General features: G+C 40.1%; 1 protein-coding gene across 1 annotated transcript; it reads right to left on the bottom strand.

Annotated features, from left to right (window-relative positions):
• Positions 1 to 1,890: 1,890 nt before the first annotated feature.
• Positions 1,891 to 9,284, bottom strand: LOC146895981 (pregnancy-specific glycoprotein 22-like). The gene is made up of 5 exons (XM_085693002.2): positions 9,224 to 9,284; positions 7,548 to 7,907; positions 4,749 to 5,108; positions 3,203 to 3,562; positions 1,891 to 2,162 (listed from the first exon to the last, which is right to left on the bottom strand). Exons 1-5 carry the CDS (start codon positions 9,282 to 9,284, stop codon positions 1,891 to 1,893), a joined length of 1,413 nt encoding a protein of 470 aa, XP_085549128.2.
• Positions 9,285 to 22,629: the final 13,345 nt, after the last annotated feature.

The raw sequence follows: 22,629 nt of genomic DNA, 5'->3' as shown, positions 1-22,629 counted from the left end.
TGGAAAAGGAAGTGAGTTACTGTCATTCCAATGGATCTGTGCCAAATTCCAGAGCATAAACCTCAGGGTACATATCCCTACCATATCCCTACCCTCTGATCCCAGCATGAGCAAGGTATCTGGGCCCTGCCCCACAACTCTGGTGGAACTCCACTGTTCTGGGGCAGCCCCCACCAGTATGTAAGCCCTTGAGAGACCTGCCTCCAGACTATACCTCCTCCACTGCCAACTTCTGAACTCTGTCCCTCCAAGACCCAATTCTTTGCCTAACCCCACACACCTGAAGATATTTTCCATGGCCAGGCATCCCTGCAACCATAACTCCTCAACAGTCACGGAGAACTGTAGAATGACTTACATGAAACATGCAAATACCTAGTGACCCAGAACCTATAGAGGTGGAAGCATGAAGAAACACAAAACTGATTGCATTTATAACTCTTAAGACTGAATCAATAAGTAAATTTGACAAGAGTGAATAATTTTTAATGATGAAAACAAACAAACCAAGGGTAGAAGGTAGGCTGAGGTAGGGGGGAATGTGAGACATCACTGCATCTAAGCACTCATGGGGACACCGACAGCTTTCCCTCTAAGACCAGGATTAACACAAGGATGCTGCGGTGGCCACTTTTCTTCAGTATTCTCTTAGACATCCTAGACAGAGCAATTAAAAAACAGAAATAAATAAAGTGTGACAAGTTAATTGGCTATAAAATAGATTTTCAGATGACGTGAGCTTATTTTTTGAAAATTCTAAAGATTCAACAGAAGTTTCTGGAACTGACGAACAAACACACCCATCTGAGTTCACTTCTGTAAACTAATACTGCAAACAAAGAATTAAGTGTCCTGTTTTGTCCTATGCATAGAGAAGCTAAGTAACAAGGAAGACTCAAGTAGGACCCATGTGTCTCCCTGGGAAGAAGTAGGATAAGTTTTGTGAATGAGGCAGGTGGGGATGGGAACAGTAGAAAATGTGGGGGAAGCTGGGATGGAAGGAGAGAGTACTTGCAGTAATGACTGGAATGGTGGGGCATTTGGGAAGCAATGTGGAAACCTACTACAGTGGAAACTCCCTGGGATCTACAAGAGTGACCACAGTAAAGACCCCAAGTAGTGCAGGATAGATACTATTAATCAACCATCTTCTCTAACTACAGAAGACTTCTAGTAGTGGGACTGGAAAATCCATCCAGCCACAAAATTTTTAACCTACAATCTGTCCTTTCTGTAAGATGTATTGGGGTAGTGGTGGAACAGGAAAAGCATTCGTGTGCAAGGTCCCACTGTGAATGCCACCCTCAAAGTGAAGAGTAAGATCTGCTCTTCATGTAGGACTTTACATCTGTTTATTCAAACTGTGAATCAAAGCTATTCAGAAACCAGCTACATCCACAGTGAGACACAGGCAGTCCCTCCTGTCGCTCTTCCTCATTTCACATGGATGACTGGTGTGCAGCTTTAGGCCAAGGCGAACTAGGTAAATAGTGAATGTATATGAGCATATGAAAGGTTGTTTTTCTCTATGAAAAAGAATACATCATCTTCACAGCAGATTCAGACCATCCAAAAGTTTGGGGGCTCCTGATTTTTTCGCATGAATTCTGCGGTATCCCTATATATTTGAACCACAATCTAAGCTCCTAAGATCTTTCTATTTTTGTTTCCCATATTGATGTCTTTATTCTCCTTTTAAGACAATCTTGCTTTAAATCCTGGCCTTCCTTTGTACACACGTGTATCCCAGGATTGTAAGTGTGAGTCACCATGCTGGCGGTACCTGAGTAGGAACTGATCATTTTTACCTCATAAGTTTCCCCTATTTTCATCCCATTGATAAGGAAATGCCAGCATTATAGTGTAGGATGAAGAGAGGTCACTCACCTATCATGGCCAGGAGATTGGGAGACTGGTCTTCATACTGACTTGGTTGGAGACCTCACACTGATACTCTCCAGCATCCTCACTCTTGACAGGATTTATTCTGAGGCCACACTTTGTTGGGGACAGAGTCATTCTCTCTGTGAGCTGCAGAGTCTCATTATTGAAGATCCAACGGACAGAGATATCAGTGTCAGGTGAAATGCAGGTGAAGGTCACAAATCTACATCCTGCGACTGTGGTATCAGTCATTTGCATGAAGGGCTGTGTCACAGACTCTATGGAGAAACAAGGGAATATACCAAATAGCAGTAATCTAGAGAGCTCAACCAGTCATTCTTTACTTCATAATTTATAAAGCTTTTAGAGAGAAGAATTTTGAGCTGTGACTATAAACATATCTTGTGTTTTGGATCCACTACTCAGGGATTGTGTGACCCTGATTCAGGCACTGTGTCCTGTCTCAGTTTCCTTGTAATAGGACACATAGTGCCTGATCATTGCCGTGTCCATGAGTTAAGTTTAGTTATGAACAATAATCTGACCTTGGGTTGGGGGAGCTGCTCACATCAGCAGCATCTGTTACTATTTACTTGCAGAAGAGGATTTCCTAAGCTGGACCCATGAAATGAAGGAGGAATCTGGAGTAGCTTACTTCTCTGCTTCTTTCCTTGGTGCCTTGACCTTCCTGTGAAGTCTCATAAGCCCATCAGAACAATAGGCTAATGGCCCAGACAATTGTCCACTGAGCCTCAGGAGAAGGAGATGAACAGGTGGCCTACCTAATTGCAGCTGTCATGGCAGTACACAGCTGGTTCTATACTCTAAGGTATAGTCAGGCCCATGACTTGGACAGTCAGTAAAGTTTTGTTCCCTATCAGTGTTGAGAGGAAATCTAAACAATGACAAAAAAGCTCCCCAGTGTCACCTTGAGTCAGTCAGTGGCAAAGTTTTAGAGTCAGGGCTTCCTGATGTTCTCTTAGAGGATGTCATGGCTTCATCAGCCAGGGACTGCCTGACTCCCACAGTCTTTCTGGAAACATATACATGCTGAGAACTCTAAGTGTCTGCAATGAGGCTGAAATTCTGGGACTCAGTTTACTGAGAACAGGTCCTCCACTCTGTAGGTAATGACAGGTGAGGGGTTCTGATATATCTCAGTTTATCTATCCCATGTGTGCCCCACAGTAGGGAACCCAACTCAAGTGAGGGGAAACAATACTGTGAGGGAAGAACAGGCACAGTCCAGTCTCATAGTTCAGTGTATGAAGTAGGATAAGCCACACCCAGAAGCAAAAGACCATAGAGAATTACTTACTCTTTACATAAAATTCCACGGATGCTTTTTTAATTTTGAAATCCTTGTTTAAAACTTCTAATGTGTACCTTCCTGCATCTTTCTCAGTGGCATCCTGAAGCATCAGGGATCCATTAAAATATACCATCCCTCTTTGTCTGTATTCAGGTCCCCAGGAGACGGAATTCTTGGCTCTACTGTAGTCTACAATTTTAAGGACCGGGGCCTTATGCCTTGATTTATACCAGGAAAAGCTCTGCGAATCTTCTGGAAGATTATGAACTAGGAGAAGAAAAACTTCCCCTACAGCAGCATACTGAGGCACAGGTCGGATCGTGAGCTGTGGAGGACTGAGAGGGTTGCAGCACAGAGAAAGGGAGGCTGGAAGGGAACATAGGGAAATAAATCATCACATGGGGATCATTGTGCTTGATGAAAAGATGGTGACCTCCACCCTGAGCAGATGAACTTGTCACTCAGTCTAGAGTGGCGGGTGTGTCTCTGTATGCCCCTTAATGAAGAGTGGAAACATGATCTCCTCCTTTCCAATAGTGCTCACGAAAGTCTCATTTCCTCTATATGGAACTGTCCCCTTGGGTGTCTACAAGGCTTCTCCCACTGCCCTCAGTCAGACACTGCACACACTCATGCACACTGGGGTTTGAAACAATGCCTCCCCTGACATCAACAGGCCTGGAACTTCCACTTTCTAGGCTTTTTTGTTCATATTCCTTTGAGGCAACACTGAACTGCTGACTTCACCTAATAGTAACACTTGCTGCCCTGTCAAGTAACCCTTAGGTCTGGGCCTGTGTGGGGGCTGGGAGCAGTCTGATCTTCTAGGTAGGCTTGAGGTCTTTAAAAGACTTTAGTACTAGGCTGGCTGGTTCTGTGTCAACTTGACACAAACTATAGTTATTTGACAAGTCAAGGCCTAAGTTGAAAATGCCACCACCAGATATACCTGTGGGCAAACTATAATACATTTTTTTTAAATTGGGGACTGATACAAAAGGATTCACAGTAATGCAGGCAGTTCGTAGTCTAGGAGTCCTGGGTAATAGAAGGGCACTGTTTGAGCAAGTATGAAGAGAACAGCAACGGTAAACATTCCTCCATGTTCTCTCTACCATTTCCTGGATTTTATTTATAACATTCTCAATTTGGAGCTAAGAAATACCTCAGTTTGACATGGATGTCCTAAAACCATTGTTCCCTATCGGCTTTGAGAGGATGTAAGAGTGGGCACTGAAAAATGCTCCCTGGAGTTACTTAAGTCCATCCTTGGAAAGATGACAGGATTCATGGCTCCCTGGTCCAGAACCTCAAGAGACTCGGCTGACTCTGACATTTTAGGCTGAGTTGCTTTACATCAATATCTTCCTTAACGCAGGTGGAGTTAGAAGATGGAAACCGATCTACGGTAATTTGTTTCTACCAGTGTGTTCACTAAGGACTCAAACCTCCATGTGGGGTACAGTGCAGAAGGAAGGAAGGCTAGGCCAGCCATGACAGTCCTGTGTGTCTAAACACCATTGGCACTGAACAGTCACAGAGATTCACTTACTGTGGACCTTGAGTTGTATTTGTGCTGTCTCAGTTGTCATATCTGTTCGCAGAATTTCTAGAGTGTACAGTCCAGAGTCTTTCGGAGTGACATTACGAAGCAACAGGGATCCATCACTGTACAAAATTTCTCTGCCACTGTATGCAGGCCCCAACATAGTTGTTTTCCTGTCTGGTATATATCGGGAAGCCACAATATTCTTGGACACATTCATTCCTTTGACCCAGACAAAGCCTACAATATTCTCTGGGGGATTGTGAACAAGTAGAAGAACATCCCCCCATTCTACAACTTTGGATGGCACTGATTCAATAGTGGGCTGTGATGAGGTAGCAAGGCGTCCACACTTCCAAAGGAAATCTAGAAGGGAAGAGAGAGATTCATCTAAATTGGAACATTTGAATTTAACTAAGATGAAGCCCTGTGTCTGAGCAGCAGTGTCTTCTGCTCACCCTAGGTTTGTCTTACCCTGTCTTACTTGGTGGAGGTCAGCACAAGACCTTCATGTTCTAAGTGTCCCCATACTCATTTTAATTGTATGACTCTTTCTCTCTCTCTTCATTTGCCCAGCTTACAGCAATCAGATCCCTGATCACATTCATTGTAGATTCATTTCGGGGTTATGTCTGCCTGACTTCTTCCTCTACAGACCCTATGTCTTCACTTGATGTGGGATTCCCCTCTGTATGCTATGAATACCATTGGTGAATAAAGAAACTGCCTTGGCCTGTAAATAGGGCATAACTTAGGTAGGTAGGGAAAACTAAACAGAATGCCAGGAGAAAGAAAGACAGAGTAAAGAGAAGCCATGGAGTTGCCACCAGAGACAGACATGTTGAAATTTTGCTGGTAGGCCATGACCTCGTGGTGATAAACAGACTAATAGAGATGTAAGAGTTAGCCAATGAAAAGCTAGAACTAATGGGCCAAGCGGTGATTTAAATAATATAGTTTCTCTGTGATTATTTCTGGGGTCTAGGCAGCTAGCTGGGAAAACAAACACGAGATTTCCCACAACATTCACTCTCTGACTTTGCTGTTTTTCTTCTCTGATGGGGTTTAAACCAATATATAAATTCACCTTCTGGCTTTCTTTACTTCAAGTCCACTAAAATGGGAACATCATAAGTATGATGAGTTTTCTTATAATTTTTTAAATGATGTTTAGAATAAACTAGATATGTGTGGAGACTGAATAAATAATTAATGTCTCAGAATCCTGTATGCCCATGGGTGTATTTAAGAAAAATTACAGGTTTAGAGATACAGTATTGGATCATTCCATTTGCTTTGATTTTTTTCACTTGAGTGTGTGTAGTGTAAGGGCTAGTCTACAGTCTGTATGTGGGTCCAGGGCATAACACTTAAGTGGAGGTCAGAGGACTTCTGTTCATTGGTCTCAGTTTGTCAGACAATGAATCAAACGCTTATATCCACCAACTTGTCCTGTGTTTTCGATGCTCTTGAAACATGGAATTCACTCCCAGCAGGAAGATGCCAAAACTGCCTTTGAGGTTCCAAAGTAACAAAGTAAGTGATGTGTGTATGTGTGTGGGGGAATCTATTCTCACTGAAGTTACCATTAGACTTGGTTCTGACTGAGGTCAAATGCCCAGGATATGTCAGGAGTCTCACATCTCAGATGTATGGGAGGAGGTGACCTGATTTCTGGAAAAAGGCTGTAAAGTTCTTCATCCTGTGCAAGATTTTCAAGACCATGCTCCCATGTCCTCTATTTGCTGAGCTGTGTAATTGGTTGCCAATGTGCTCCATGGCCTTTCTGTGATGCTTTGGACCTCTATCTAGTTTATTCCCCTTGTATATCATGTATTTCCTAAGGAAAACACATAAAGTAGGAAACAACATGATCCTGTGTCAGTGTAGCAGAGACATTAGGTAGCTGGTACATCTGAGAATTCTGTGACCATGATTCCCAAGTCTGTAAAAACAGGAGAGGAACCAGGCTAGCAGGTAAGTTCCCAGGTCAAGAAAATACTTTTCTGCCAGCTCATTGTGTGTCCTGATGACATCCTTGGTAATCACCAGGGGAACTACAGCTCATGTCTGGGAAGCTGTCAGACCAGCATAGCCTGTAGTCATTTGCTGCAAGAGAGAATTCTTCAAGTTGGACACAGAGGACAAGCACTTGTGTCCTTGGTTCCTCTCCTTGGGGACCGTGACCTTCATGTGGAATCTAATATGCCCAACAGGACAGTTAGTTAATGACCTGGACACCTGTTGAACTATGTTTCCCAGCTGACTCTCCGAAGAAGATGGCTAAAAAACATAGCCCAACAAAGGCTCTCATGACAGTGCACTGTCTGATTCCACACATCACAAGACTTTGACTACTCTGCAGCACTGTCCCTGCCATCAGGATATCAAAATTCAACATGTATAAAATGCTTCTTATGGAGAATACTGGGACAGGTCTGGAGCCAGGGCATCCTGGTGCTCATATCTCAGTAAAAATTCCATATTTTCCTCAACCAGGCACAATGTTGAATCCCTTGGGGGTCTTTCTTAAAGAAAATTCCTGGTAAGAACACCAAGAGTCTAGAAAGAGGCTGATATCCTTGTCTGAGTTACCCACCATGCATATATCTATGTACAAGGTGAAGTCAAATGAAAGATTCTGTTCTATTGCCATTATTCTACACCATATGTGTCCTGCAATAAATTCTCAAACCCCAACATGGGGTCACAATGCATAGAAAAGGTAGGCACAGAACACTCTACTGTATGTGTTCAGTGAAATGAACCTCACCCCATTCACACAGTTCACAATAAATCACTTACCATGCACATGGAGATACACGGCAGTTGTTGATAGGATTTCTGCATGTCTATTATACGTTTGTAGGGTATAGAACCCTGTGTCATTACGGGAGACCTTTTCGAGCAGCAGGGATCCATTGCGATATATGGTCTCTCTGCCACTGTGCATAGGCCCATTTGTAACTAAATTCTTGCGCCGTCTATACATTGCAATTCCTTGTTTCTCGATTTTTAGCCCTTTGAACCAGCCAAAGGATTTAACATCCTTTGGCAGATTGTGGACAATGAAAAGAACGTTTTCTCCTTCAGCCACTTGGGGTGGTACTGATTCAGTGATCACATGGGCAGTGGTGGACTGGTGCCCAAAGGTTAAAAGGGAGGCTAGAAATGAGATGAGAAAAACAACCAATATTAAATAGGTGCAATCATCTTTACTGTGTGAATAGGTGAGTGGCCACCATCTTTTGCAGACACGAGAAACATGACTTCCATTGACTCAGAGCCTCTGACCACGTCATTAGGGACCCCCTACCAGAGTGTCTGCCTGGTTCCCCTCATCAGTGTCCCATATCCCTCCTTATATAGAGTATTTGTTTTGAGGAGCAATGCTTCTCTGGACTCCTCCTCTGAAGAATTCTCACTTTCTATTGTTTTTCTTTGCTCCCTTGTGATTCCAGTCAATCCATGACTTCATCTTTCAGGATATACTGACATCCAGTCCACCGAACTAGGGCTTTTTGTTTTTGTTTGTTTGGGCTTTGGTTTTAGTTAGTTAGTTTGTTTGTTTTGAGATAGTGGGTTGTGTGTGTGTGTGTGTGTGTGTGTGTGTGTGTGTGTGTGTGTGTGTAGCTTGGTTGTCCTAGAACTTACTCTGTAGACCAGGAGAGGTCACCTGTCTCTGCTTCCCAAGGGCTGGGATTAAAGGCCTGAGCTGCCACTGCCCCCACTGAACCAGGAATTTGTAAGGAAAGAATAAGTCTGACATTTTTGGAAGGTTCAGTTCCTTGAAAAGACTCAGACACAAGTGGAGAAAGGAAATAAAGAAAGAATGGAAGAAGGAATGTGTGTCCATGGATTTCTCTTCATGGTTCCTAGGTTTGAAGCTTATGACATTAATAATATTCAAATGTGAAATAAGTGGTTCTAAACTTATTTATGTAAATAATGTGTGTATTTGTAAAGACTGGTGTCTTCTTGGGCACATATGAAGATGTATGCCACAAATCTGTGTGGAGGCACATGTGTCAGTATATACATGTGTGGGTGCATGCCACAGAAACCTGTGTGGATTAGCAGAGCAGAACCTGCAGAAGTCTGTTCTCTCCATCTACTGTGTGGGACATGAGGATTGGTCTCAGGTTGTCATATTTTCCCACAATGAGACATCTTGCTAGCTGTCTGGTGTTTGGTTTCTATTTGGAGGGTCATGCTGTCATTTTTGGGAATAGTTTTCTTCAGAACGTTGCAGCCAATATAATTTACTGGGAATATAGACTGTTTGAGACTTTTCTCTTCCCCTCATCACCTCCCATACTCTGAGAGATTCAAGCTAAAAAGCTTCTGTCCCTCACTGTACTTCTGTACCATAAGCACAAACGAAAATCTTGAGTCTCCTTTCAAGATCCTGTCTTGTTTAAGAGACTCCAAACTGCTTCTGAGTTCCCCTTCCCATACAGTCAGATAGTAGGTACTCTTACCTATGAGCAGAAGTCCCTGCCAAGGGGCATACCCCTTGCAAAGTAGCAGAGAAAACTCCATCAATTTTCTCACTTACTGTTCCCCCTCTCAGGAGAACAACCTCAGCTTCAACACAGAACTCAGGCTCTGATGTTCTTTCTCCTTCTGGGGTGTTTCTTGTCTGACAGGAGCACTTCTCAGAATCCAATGGGCTGTGAGTGGTGGGGATTGAGTCCAAAGCACTGCTCAATTCATTTCACTCTCAGTTCTGCCACGCAGCCCTCTCAACTTCCCTTTATATTTTTCTTCCAAGCAAAATATTGGGCAACAAGGTTGATAAGTAGTCACATGCCCTCAGAGAACAATAGATCATCCCAGAGCTGACATCTGGAGCCTTCATCATGACTATGTGTCCATGTGACACAAAGACCAATTTGAACACCCAGTCTATCCTGTGTTCTCAATTCTCTGGAAAGATAGTGTTTACAGCCTGCAGGAAGGTGACAGAAATGTCTCTGAGGGCTGGAAAGAGACAGCTGAGTGATGACTAGGGATGGAGATCAATCCTTTAGCACTGATGTCACCAGTCAAATTAGTGATTCAGGAGGGAAGTCTAGGATAATTTGTGTGAGGAGTTTGATATGTTCATGATATTTGGGGAAGAGGTGACCTGTGTGTCCTTTAAAGGACTGTGGGCTCTCTCTTCCTGTAGAGGGTTTCAAGGAAACATTCTAGCATTATGGGTGACATGTGTACATGTCTTCTCTGATCTTCCTGGGTCACTTTTGCCTTCTCCTAGATGATCTCCTGGTGCTAATCTTGTCTTCCCCTTTGAAAGATGCTAGGAGGGAGGAGATCTTCAGGGATCCCATGCAGAAAGGTTTTCTCAGACAAAGGACAGAGCCTGGAGGTCAGAGCAGGGTCTAAGAAGGGCACTCAAGGTGAGTAGGGCAGGAGACGGAAAGCAGCCTGCTCAGGAAAACAATTTTCAGACCATTGAGCATATGCCCAGCTACTGCCCTCTGGAGATAACTGGGAGAACTGCAGTCTCATATAGAGGGCTACAGCAGCATGGTCAAGAAGACAAATGTGAAAATCCCTGATACATCCAGCACAGGTGGGACACAGGCCTGTCATCCAAATCATTGTGTTCTTTCTTTCTTTTTTTTATTGATTTTTATTGAGCTCTACATTTTTCTCTGCCGCCTCCCTGCCTCTCCCCGCTTCAGCCCTCTCCTGTGGTTCTCATGCTCCCAATTTACTCAGGAGATCTTGTCTTTTTCTACTTCCCACGTAGATCAGATTTCTGTAAGTCTCTCTTAGTGTCCACATTGTTGTCTAGGTTCTCTGGGATTGTGATTTGTAGGCTAGTTTTCTTTGCATGATGTTTATAAACCACTTATGAGTGAGTACATGTGATAATTGTCTTTCTGTGTCTGGGTTACCTCACTCAAAATAATGTTTTCTAGCTCCATCCATTTTCCTGCAAAATTCAAGATGTTGTTATTTTTTCCTGCTGTGTAGTACTCCATTGTGTAAATTTACCACATTTTCCTTATCCATTCTTTGGTTGTTTCCAGGTTCTGGCTATGACAAACAAAGCTGCTATGAACATAGTTGAGCACATGTCCTTGTGGCATGATTGAGCATCCTTTAGGTATATACCCAAAAGTGGTATTATTGGGTCTTGAGGAAAGTTGTTTTTTAATTTTCTGAGTAATCGCCACACTGACATCCAAAGGGGTTGTATCAGCTTGCATTCCCACCAGCAATGCAAAAGTGTTCCTTTTCCTCCCACAACCTCTCCAGCATAAACTGTCCTCAGTGTTTTTGATCTTGGCCTTTCTTACAGGTGTAAGATGGAATCTCAGAGTTGTTTTGATTTGCATTTCTCTGATGACTAAGGACGTTGAACATTTCCTTAAGAGTCTTTCAGCCATTTAAGATTCCTCTGTTGAGAATTCTCTGTTTAGGTCTATACTTGATGGGGAAGCTCAGACAATCACATCTGGGTTGCACATTTTGGAAGTTTCTCAATTGTACTTCCTGTTTACTCAAGTAATATTACTTCCCTTCTCATATCTTTGATGGAGTTAAAGATTAGATAATTGTAGTTACCCTCCTCATGATTTAGCTAAACTTAATTTCAATACATTATTTAGACTCCTTGAAATAGAATGCTCAGTAAAACTTTTGTTATGTGTTTCTTGCTTAATGTTGTTTATTGCTTGTAATTTTATACTTGGTATCTGTTCCTATTGTATATAGTTGTATTGGATTTGGTTCAATCTTGTTTAGACAAAAGGAAGAGATGATAGGGAAGCTCAGCCAATCACATGTGGCTTAGGTGTGGTCACCTGGAGCCAGGTTGATAAACGGGAGTAGATACACCTATCTACTCCCTCTGCCCGTGGTGTCCGCCTGACCCGTTTGGACATCAGAACTTTTACTCTGGTCGCATGAGTTTCCCCATATTCAATTATTAAATTATATCTGTTGTTTTGAGCTGGTCTGGTTATTTTAGCATGTGGGTCGAATATGCCTTCATATACTCTATTTTTTTATTGGATTATGTGTTCTTTTGATGACCAATTTCTTGAGTTCTTTGTATATTTTGGAGATCAGACCTCTGTTTGATGTGGGGTTAATGAAGATCTTTTCCCATTCTGTAGGCTGTCGTTTGTCTTGTTGACCATATCCTTTGCTTTACAGAAGCTTTTCAGTTTCAGGAGGTCCCATTTATTAATTGTTCTCTTGGTGTCTGTGCTGCTAGGGTTATATTTAGGAAGTGGTCTCCTGTGCCAATGCGTTCAAGTGTACTTCCCACTTTCTCTTCTATAAGATTCAGTGTGGCTGGCTTTATTCAATTTGATCCATTTGGACTTGAGTTTTGTGCATAGTGATAGATATGGGTCTGTTTTCATTCTTCTAAATGTTGATATCTAGTTTTGCCAGCACCATGTGTTAAATATGATTTCTTTTTTCCATTTGATACTTTTCACTTCTCTGTCAAAAATCAGGTTTTCAGAGGTATGTGGATTTTCTCAAAAATTGTACCAAGGAACTTCTAAAATTCATCAACACTTACAGTAATGTAGCAGGATACAAGATTAACTCAAAAAATCAGTAGCCCCTCTGTACACAGATGATAAAAGGACTGGGAAAGAAATCAGAGAAACATCATCCTTTACAATAGCCACAAATAGCATAAAATATCTTAGAGTAACTCTAACCAAACAAGTGAAAGTCCTGTGTGACAAGAACTTTAAATCTTTGAAGAAAGAAATTGAAGAAGACACCAGAAAGTGGAAATATCTCCCATGTTTTTGTGTAAGCAGAATTAACATAGTAAAAATGGCAATCTTACCAAAAGCAATCTACAGATTCAATGCAATGCCCATCAAAATTCCAGGAAAATTCTTCACAGACCTCAAAAGAATGGTACTCAACTTCATATGGAAAAGCAAAAAACCCAGGATATCCAAAACAATCCTGTACAATAAAAGAACTTCTGGAGGCATTTCTTCCCTGACTTCAAACTCTACTACAGAGCTCTAGTAATGAAAACAGCCTGGTATAGGCATAACATCATCATGCTCTTTCAGACTCCTAATTTGTTGTGCTGTAGGGTGGAACTAAACAGGGTTCCAGATTTGTCCTGGGAAGTGCTGGACTAGAGTTGAAAATGTTGTGAATCCAGAAGAAGGGCATTCTCAGGAGGAACCTTGTGCTCAGGAAATTTAGAAGTAAGTCTTAGTCCTGTTTTTTTGATATCTCTTGAGATCAAAAACTCAAGAGAGATCAAAAGAACAGAACACAGCTGGGATGATGGTGTATGCCTCTAATATAAGCATGCAGGAGGCACATCATGTAAATCTCCTAGATCTAGGTCAATCTGGTCTATGAAGCAAGTTTCAGGACAGTTGGATTACACAGAGAAATCTTATCTGGTAAAAAAAAAGGGGGGGTGTGGGGAGAGAGGACACTAAATGTAGGGGACAGCACATGCCCTTTCTGGGTAACCATTTCTGTCTAAATCCTACCTTCTCTTTGCTCAGAGGGTGCTGGGGGTTTGCTCTTGAATTCAAATCACATTGATTCAAATAGATGTGTCTTCCCTACTCCTGCTTCCTGCTCTATGTTTCTTTCTCTTGTGATAAAAACACCCTGAAAAGGAACAGTTAAGGGGAGCAAGTAGAGTCTATTCTCTTCTGGGGCCCTGCTATATTTTATCACTGAAGGAAGTCAAGTCAGGAAAAAGGCTGCCTGCTGGATCATTCACAGCCTCACATTCTAGTTCATGCTTAGTTTCTTATACAACCAAGGACCATCTGCCTAGGAATGATGCTGCACACAGTGGTCTGGATCCTCGTGTATCAAGTAAGAAAGTCACTCATAGAAATGTTCAGCCTGACCTGACATGGTTGATTGAGATGCTGTTTTATGTTTTGTTGCTTTATTTACTCATTTTTGCATCTTGACCACAGTTTCCCCTGACTCCTCTCCTTATAGCTCTTTGTTCAATTTCTTTCTTCACAGACTTAAAGTTCTTGCATAAAGGTTTATCACTTGCTTGGTGTCTTAGTTAGGGCTTCTATTGCTGTAACAAGAAACTATGACTACTGCCCTTATGAAAGAACATATTTAATTGAGGTTCCTCACTTACAGTTTCAGAGAATCAATCCATTATCATCATGGTGGAGACCATGGCAGTGTGCAGACAGATATGTGATTTGAAAAGTAGCTAAGAGTCTTACATCTTCCAGGCAACAGAAAATGTTCTGTCTGTCACAAAACAAAGTCTGAGCAAAAGAGTGCTCAAGCCTGCCCCAAGATTGACACACTTCCTCAAACAAGGCCACGCTGGAAGTTGTGCAACCTAGTCTCGGATCAGCATATGACTCCCTGTCCAGTGGGTTTCTGTGCAGCAATGCACCTGTGAAAATGGACTCTCACTTGGCAAGGACCAGTAGTCTATAGAATAGTGTAGAAATTTGCAAAGTTCATGTAGCTTCTGGCTCCTTTCTCTGTCATTGTATTGTTCATTTTTTTAGGCAGTTTTTAGATTTCCTTTGTTAGTCACACATGTGGTAGCTTTTTTTTCTTTTTTAATTGATTTTTATTAAGCTCTATATTTTTCTATGCTCCCCTCCCTGCCTCTTTCCTCCCCACTTCAACCCTTCCCCAAGGTCCCAATGCTCCCAATTTACTCAGAAGATCTTGTCCTTTTGTACTTTCCATGTAGATTAGATCTATGTACATCTCTCTTAGCTTTAACTTTCCCTGGAACCTATTCTTTTCCAATATTTTCCCCTAAGACTCAACAGGAGGCTAATGTTCCTCAAATCTTTTATCTGGAATGACTAACTACAAGTCCCAATCCTGGGAACTTTTCTGACTCAATAGAGGTAGTAAAGAACATGAGAAATCAACACTTGGAACATTAACCATGTCTCCCAGTCTGGAAAGGAGAGTAGGGCATGGATACACAGGTTAGGGGAAATGCCTCAGGAATACACATAATGCCAACTTTGGAGGGTAAGTTCCCTGGGCACCAGTCGTATATAATCAATAATAAGATCTAGTATATTCTGATGGAAATAATGCATTGTTAAGATGGGATGCATAGATCCATCTTAACCACACACTTATAGGCACTTATTAGGCACTTATATTGGTGAGAAACATATGGTTTAATGGGATGAAAAAAGAGTGTTTGTTAGAGTCAGTCTTTTACAGAGAGAATGAGACCTGCAGCCCTCTTGTATAAGAGTGAACTGTATAAAATTGTATCTTTCAGACATGAAATAATTGTCTGGATTTTAACATGGTTATTCTTAAAGCGTTGTGTCCATGTCTATTAGTTTTAACTTTGTAACTGCAAGTAGCTACCAGATGACATAAGCGCTCATATATATTATATATATTATATATTATATATATTAGGGAAGCATAAAGTGGAACAATTTAGGCTTCCATACTAATCACAATGTATTCCTTAATTGTGTTGTATTTCTTTTTTTATGTTTTATTTTTTATTTTTAGAATAGTCTTATTTTACATACCATTCCCAGTTCCCTCTCCTTAACCTCCTCCTCATCCCCCCTACTTATTTCAAACCCACATCCTCGGAGTGAGTGAGGCCTCCCATGAGGAGTCAACAAAGGCTGCCACTTCGCTTGAGGCAGGACCAAAGCCCTCCCTTCTGTATCTAGGCTGAGCAAGGTATCCCTCTTATAGGGTATAGCCTCCAAAAAGCCAGTTCATGCACTAAGAGTAAATGCTGGTTCCACTACTAGAGTCCCCACAGAGAGCCCAAGTAACACAACTGTCACCCACATTCTGAGGACATAGTTGAGTCATGTGCAGGTACCACAGCTGTCAGTCTGGACTCAATGAGCCCCAACTGTTCAGGTCAACTGTTTCTGTGAGTTTCCCCATATTTTGCTCATATTTGCTCATATTATTTCTGCTTATTCTCTAAAACTGGACTCCAGTAGCTCAGTCCAGTGCTTAACTGTGGATCTCTGTATCGGCTTCCATCAGTTTCTGGATAGTTCATCATAGGTTCTATGATGACAATTAAGGTAGTCATCAATTTGATTACAGGAGAAGAGCAGTTAAGGCACCCTCTCTATTACTGCTTAGATTCTTAGCTGGGGTCATCCTTGTGGATTCCTGGGCATTTCCCTAGTGCCTGCTTTCTTACTAACCCAGTTGTGGCTCCCTCTCTCCAGAAATACCCAACTCGACCTTCCTGATCCCTCATGTTTTCATCTCCACTACCCTACTCTGCTAGCAACTCCCCTCCCCTATGTTCCCAATTGACTCAGGAGATTTTATCTATTTCTAGTTCTCAGGGGGATCCATGCATGTCTCTCTTGGGGTATCACTTGTTCCTGGCTTCTCTGGGGTTGTGGACTGAAGGATGCATATCCTTTGTTTTGTGTGTAATATGCACTTATGAGTGAATACATACCATGGTTGTCTTTTTGTGTCTTAGTTACCTCACTCAGGATGGTTTTTTCTAGTTCTATCCATTTGTATGCACAAATAAAGGGCCATTGCTTTTAACCACTGCATAGTACTCCATTGTGTGAATGTACCACATTTTCTTAATATATTCTTCAGTTGAGGGGCATCTAGACTGTTTTCAGATTCTGTCTATTATGAATATTGCTGCTATGAACATAGTTGAACAAATGTCCCTGTGTCATGAGTGTGCATCCTTTGGGTATATGGCTAAGACTGGTATTGATGGGTCTTGAGGTAGATTGATTCTCAATTTTCTGAGAAAACACCATACTGTATTTCAAAGTGACTGTGCAAGTTTGCACTACCACCAGCAATGGAGGAGTATTCCCTTTATTTCACATCCTCTCCAGCAAAAACTTTCATCAGTGTTTTTTTTTAATCTTAGCCATTATGATAGGTGTAAGATAGTATATCAGAGTTATTTTGATTTGCATTTCCCTGATGGCTAAGAATATTGACCAATTCTTGAGAGTCCTTCAGACATTTGAGATTTCTCTGTGGAAAATTTTCTGTTTAAATGTGTACCCCATTTAAAAAAAATTTAAAGAAAAAAGCTATCTTTTTTTTCTTCATTTTGCATACCAGTCCCAGTTCCCACTCCCTCCCGTCCTCAATTCCTTCCACCTACCTTCCCAACTACATCCATCCTCCACTCCTGAGAGATGCTAAGGCACATTGCTTTGAGGAAGATCGAAGGCCCTCCCTACTATATTTAGGCTGAACAAGGGACCCATCCAAAGAGTATGGGTTTTGAAAAGCCAGTACAAGCAAGAAGGGGGCAGGTAACACAAACTTCCTTACCATTGTTTCCTAGGTTTGGGGAAATTACTTAGGTCATGTCCTGTCCATGCCTATTTTGTCATGTAGAGTGAAAACATCTTTTCACCAGGCACCTTCCTAATTTACAGTAGAAAGAACAGAATGGCATTAGTATATCCTGACCACTTGTTAGGATGGTGTCAGGTTGTTTTATTAGCAAAGCGCTAGGTGACCACCTCCTGTGTAGAAGGTGCCAATTGCTCCTTATAAGTTGTTCAGATTCTCTGACCACTAGATGTGTAGAATGTGGGCTTGCATAATTCGACCCCCACGAGCATGATTTCTTGCTAGACCCATACTGGCTCCCTCAATCAAAATATTTCTTTCCTTGCTCTCTTCTCTGTCCTTCCTCCATCTCTAATATCCCATTCCCTCAAGTCCTTCTCTCCCCCCTTACTCTTTTGCTTCCCCTCACCCCTTTTCCCCCTCCACCATGCAACCCAGTTTTGTCAGGTGATCTTATTATTTCCCATTTCCAGGTAGATCTAAATATGTTTTTTCTCAGTTTCACCTTGTTACACAGCTTCTCTAGGATAGTGGACTATAGGCTTAATATGTTTTGTTTATACCTACGATCCACTTATGAGTGAAAACATACCATGTTCATCTTTCTGGGTCTGGGTTACCTCACTAAGGATAGTTCTATCCATTCTAGTTCTATCCATTCACATGCAAATTTCAGGAATTCATGGTTTGTTTGTTTGCTTTTTGTCTTTTTTTTTTTTACCACTGAGCAGTTCTCCATTGTGTAAATGTACCACATTTTCTTCATCCATTCTTCAGTTGAGGGACATCTATGTTTTTCCCAGGTTATAGCTATTATAAATAAAGCAACTATGAACATAGTTGAACAAATGTCTTTGTAGTATCCTTTGGGTATAAGCCCAAGAGTGGTATTGTTGAATCCTGAGGTAGGTTGATTCTCAACTTTCTCAGAAACTGCCATACTGATTTCAAAAGTGGTTGTAAAAGTTTGGATTTCTACCAGCAATGGAGGAATGTTCCCCTTACTCCTCGTCCTCTCCAGCATAAGCTATGACTAGCGGTTTTGATCTTAGCCATTCTAACTGGTTTAAGATGGTATCTCTGGGTCATTTTGTATTTAATTTCCTTGATGGCAAAGGATGTTGAACATTTCCTTAATTATCTTTCAGCCATTTGAGACTTTTCTAATGAAAATTCTCTGTTGACATCTGTACCCCATTTTTAATTGGATTATTTGGTATTTTCACATCTAATTTCTTGAGCTTTATATATTTTAGAGATCATTCCTCTGTCTGATGTGGGGTTGGTGAAGATCTTTTCCCATTCAGTCAGCTGCCTTTTAGTCTTATTGACTTTGTACTTTGCTTTTCAGAAACGTCCAGTTTTGGGATGTCCTGGTTCTTTATTGTTGCTCTAAGTGTCTGTACTACTGGAGATAGATAGATAGATAGATAGATAGATAGATAGATAGATAGATAGATAGATAGATAGATAGGAAGTGGTCTTCTGTGCCCATGCATTGAAGGCTACTTCCCACTTTCTCTTCTAATAGGTTCAGTGTGGTCAGATTTATAATGAGGTCTTTAATTCATTTGAACTTGAGTTTTGTGTATGAGGATAGATATGGATCTATTTACATTCTTCCTCATGTTGGCATCCAGTTTTGCCAGTACCATTTGTTGAATATGCTTTCTTTTTTCCATTGTATAATTTTAGCTTCTTTGTCAAATATGAGGTGCTCTATAGGTGTGTGAATTAATATCCAGGTCTTTGATTCAATTCTATTGGTCAACATGTCTGTTTTTATGCCAAAACAAACCTGTTTTCATTACTGTAGCTGTATAATAGAGCTTAATATCAGGGATGGTAATGCCTCTGGAAGTTCCTTTATTGTACAGGATTGTTTTGGATATTTTGGGTTTTTGTTTGTCCATATGAAGCTGAGTATTGTTCTTTCAAGATCTGTGAAGAATTGTGTTGAGATTTTGATGGGAATTGCATTGAATTTATAGATTGCTTTTAGTAGGATTGCCATTTTGATTATGTTGATCTTACCAATCCAAGAGCAGGGGAGATCTTTCATTTTCTGGTATCTTCTTCAATTTCTTTCTTCAAAAACTTAAAGTTCTTGTCAAATAGGTCTTTTATTTCTTTTGGTAGTGTTACTCCCAAGATATTTGTGTTATTTGTGACTTTTGTGAAGGGTGATGCTTCTCTGATTTCTTTCTTAACTTCTTTATCACTTTTGTATAGGAGGGCTACTAATTTTTTTTAGTTGATCTTGTATCCTCCCACATTGCTAAGATATTTATCAGCTGTAGGAGTTTCCTAGCAGAGTTTTTTGGGGCATTTAAGTATACTATCAAATCATGTACAAATAGTGAAAGTTTAACTTCTTCCTTTCTGATTTGAAGCTACTTGATTTTTTTCTGTTGTCTTGTTGCTCTAGTCAGAACTCCAAGAACTATGTTAATTAGATATGGAGAAAGTAGACAGCCTTTTCTAGTTCCTGATTTTAGTGGAATTAGTTTGAGTTTCTCTCCATTTAATTTGATATCACCTGTTGGCTTGTTGTATATTTGTTTTATTATATTTAGATATGATCCTTGTATCCCTGATCTCTCCTCATTTATCCCTTATCTCTCTTAATTTATTATGAAGGGATGTTGGATTTTGTTGAATGTTTTTTCATCATCTAATGAGATGATCATATGAGTTTTTTTCAGTTTATTTATATGGTGAATTACATTTATAGATTTTTATATGTTGATCATCCCTGCATCTCTGAGATGAAGCAACTTGGTCATGGTGGATGATTTTTTGATGTGTTCTTGGATTTGGTTTGCCAGTATTTTATTTAGTATTTTTGCATCTATGTTCATGAGTGAGATTGGTCTGCAATTTGTTCTCGATTGAGTCTTTGAGTGTTTTCCCTATCAGGATAATCACAGCCTCATAAAAACAGTTTGGCAAGTTCCTTCTGTTTCTATCAGGTGGAACACTTTGAGGAGTGTAGGTATTAGTTATTTGAAGTTCTGGTAGAATTCTGTATGGAAACAATCTGATCTTGGGCTTTTTTTTTGGTTGGAAGACTTTTGATGACTATGTTTATTTTCTTACAGGTTATAGATCTACTTAAATTGTTCACTTGGTTTTGATTTAATATTGCTATGTGGTACCTATTGAGAAAATTGTCCATTTCTTTTACGTTTTCAAATTTTGTGGAGTACAGGTTTTTGTAGTATGACCTAATGATTCTCTGGATTTCCTCAGTGTCTGTTGTTATGTCCCCATTTTCATTTCTGATATTGTTAATTTGGATAGTCTCTGTCTTTGATTAATTTGGATAAGGGTTTGTCTCTCTTGTTGATTTTCTGAAAGAACTAGCTCTTTGTTTCATCTATTCTTTGTGTTGGTTTCTTTGTTTTTATTTTATTGATTTCATCCCTCAGTTTGATTTTTCCTGTTGTCAGCTCCTCCAGGGTGAGTCTGAATATTTTTTGCATGTGAAATATGCTGCTAAGTCACTAGTGTGAGATTTCTTCATTTTCTTTATGAAGGTACTTAGAGCTATTAACTTTCCTCTTAGCACTGCTTTCATAATGTCTCATAGGTTTGGGTACATTGTGCTTTCATTTTCACTGAATTCAAGGAAGTCTTTAATTTCTTTCTTTATTTCCTCCTTGACCCAGGAGTTGTTCAACTGAATACTGTTCATTTTCCATGAGTTTGTAGGCTTTCTACAATTAGTGTTGTTAAATTCTAACTTTAAACCATGGTGATCTGATAAGATACAGTGGGTTACTCCATTTTTTGCATCTGTTGAGGTTTACTTTGTTACTTTGTTATGTGGTCAGTTTTAGAGAAGGTTCCGTACAGTGCTGAGAAGAAGGTATATTCTTTTGTGTTTGGGTGAAATGTTCTGTAGGTGTCTTTTAAGTCCATTTGATTCATGACATATGTTAGTTCTCTTATTTCTCTGTTAAATTTCTGTCTGGTTGACCAGTGCATTGGGGAGAATGGGGTATTGAAGTCTCCTACTTTCAGTGTGTGGGATTTAATGTGTGATTTAAGCTTTGGTAATGCTTCTTTTACATATGTGGATGCTCTTGTATTTGGGGCATAGATGTTCAGGATTGACACTTCATCTTGATAGATTGTTCCTGTGATGAGTATACAGTGTCCTTCTCCATCTCTTCTGTTTACTTTTAGTTTGAATATATTTTGTTAGAAATTAGGATAGCTACACCTGTTTGTTTCTTAGATCCATTTGATTGGAAAATCTTTTCCCAAACCTTTACTCTAAGGTAGTGTCTGTCTTTGAATTTGAGGTATTTTTCTTTTATAAAGCAAAATGATGGATCCATTCCCTTAGTTTATGTCTTCTTATAAGTGAGTTGTGTCCACCGATATTAAGAGATATTAATGACCAGTGATTGTTAATTCTTGTTACTTTTCAGTGGTAGTGTTCTTGGGTTTGCCTTATTTGGGTTTTCCTGATTGGAGGTTATTGGTTACCTGTGTTTTTTGGGGTGCACTTAGCTTCTTTGGGCTGGAGTTTTTTTCTAGTTCTTTCTTTAAGACTAGATTTATGGATAGGAATTGTTTAAATCTGGTTTTGTCATGGGATGTATTGTTTTCTCCATCAATGGTGAATGAAAGCTTTGTTGGGTATAGTAGTCTGGGTTTGCATCTGAAGTCTCTTAGTGCCTGCTGCACATCTGTCTAGAATCTTTTGTCTTATATGGTTTCCATTGAAAAAGTAGGGTGTAATTCTCCTAGTTCTGTCTTTATATGTTACTTGACCATTTTCCTTAATGTACTTTCTTTAATCTTTATCTTTTGCATTTTGATTATTGTATGGCAAGGGGACACTTTTTTTAGGTCGAGTGTATTTGGTGTTCTGTAAGCTTCTTGCACCTTCATAGGAATATCCTTCTTTAGGTTGGGAAAGTTTTCCATGATTTTGTAGAATATATTTTCTATGCCTTTGAGCTGGAATTTTTCTCCTTCTATTCCTATTATTCTTAGGTTTGGTCTTTTCGTTGTTTCCCAGATTTCCTGGATGTTTTGTGTTAAGAATTTGGTGTATTTAACATTTTCTTTGACTGATGAATCTATTTCCTCTATACTATCATTAACACCTGAGATTCTCTCTTCTATCTCTTGTATTCTGTTGGTTATACTTCTCGCTGTAGGTCCTGTTCATTTACCCAGATTTTCCATATCCAGAATTCCCTAAGTTTGTGTTCTCTTTATTGCCTCTATTTCAGTATTCAAGTCTTGAACTCTTTAAACTGTTTGCTTCACCTCTTTGATTGTTGTTTTTTTTTTTTGGTCTTCTTGAGTTTTGTTCAGAGATTTATTAGATTCTCCCAATATTTTGTTTATTTGTTCTTCCATTTCTTTAAGAAATTTTTCATTTGTTCTTTAAAGTTCTCCATCATCCTCATAAAGTTACATTTAAAATTATTTTCTTCTGTTTTGTTTGGGTTAGGATGATCAAATCTTCCTGCTGGATTCTGGTGTTACCATGTTCCTTTTTAGGATGTTGAATTAATTCATTCATTGGGCCTACCCATCTCTT

This window comes from Myodes glareolus, chromosome 1, assembly GCF_982192425.1.
Source record: "Myodes glareolus chromosome 1, mMyoGla1.1, whole genome shotgun sequence".
Taxonomy (NCBI): Eukaryota; Metazoa; Chordata; class Mammalia; order Rodentia; family Cricetidae; genus Myodes; species Myodes glareolus.
This window is presented reverse-complemented; position numbering and strand designations above follow the sequence as displayed.

Excerpts from the sequence above, each read along its gene's own strand:
- LOC146895981 (XM_085693002.2), bottom strand. The coding sequence starts at position 9,284 with ATGGAGTTTTCTCTGCTACTTTGCAAGGGGTATGCCCCTTGGCAGGGA. Across the intron at positions 5,109-7,547 it reads CGTGTATCTCCATGTGCATG|ATTTCCTTTGGAAGTGTGGA; the intron begins GTAAGTGATTTA and ends CTTCCCTTCTAG. Across the intron at positions 3,563-4,748 it reads AATACAACTCAAGGTCCACA|CCTCCCTTTCTCTGTGCTGC; the intron begins GTAAGTGAATCT and ends GTTCCCTTCCAG.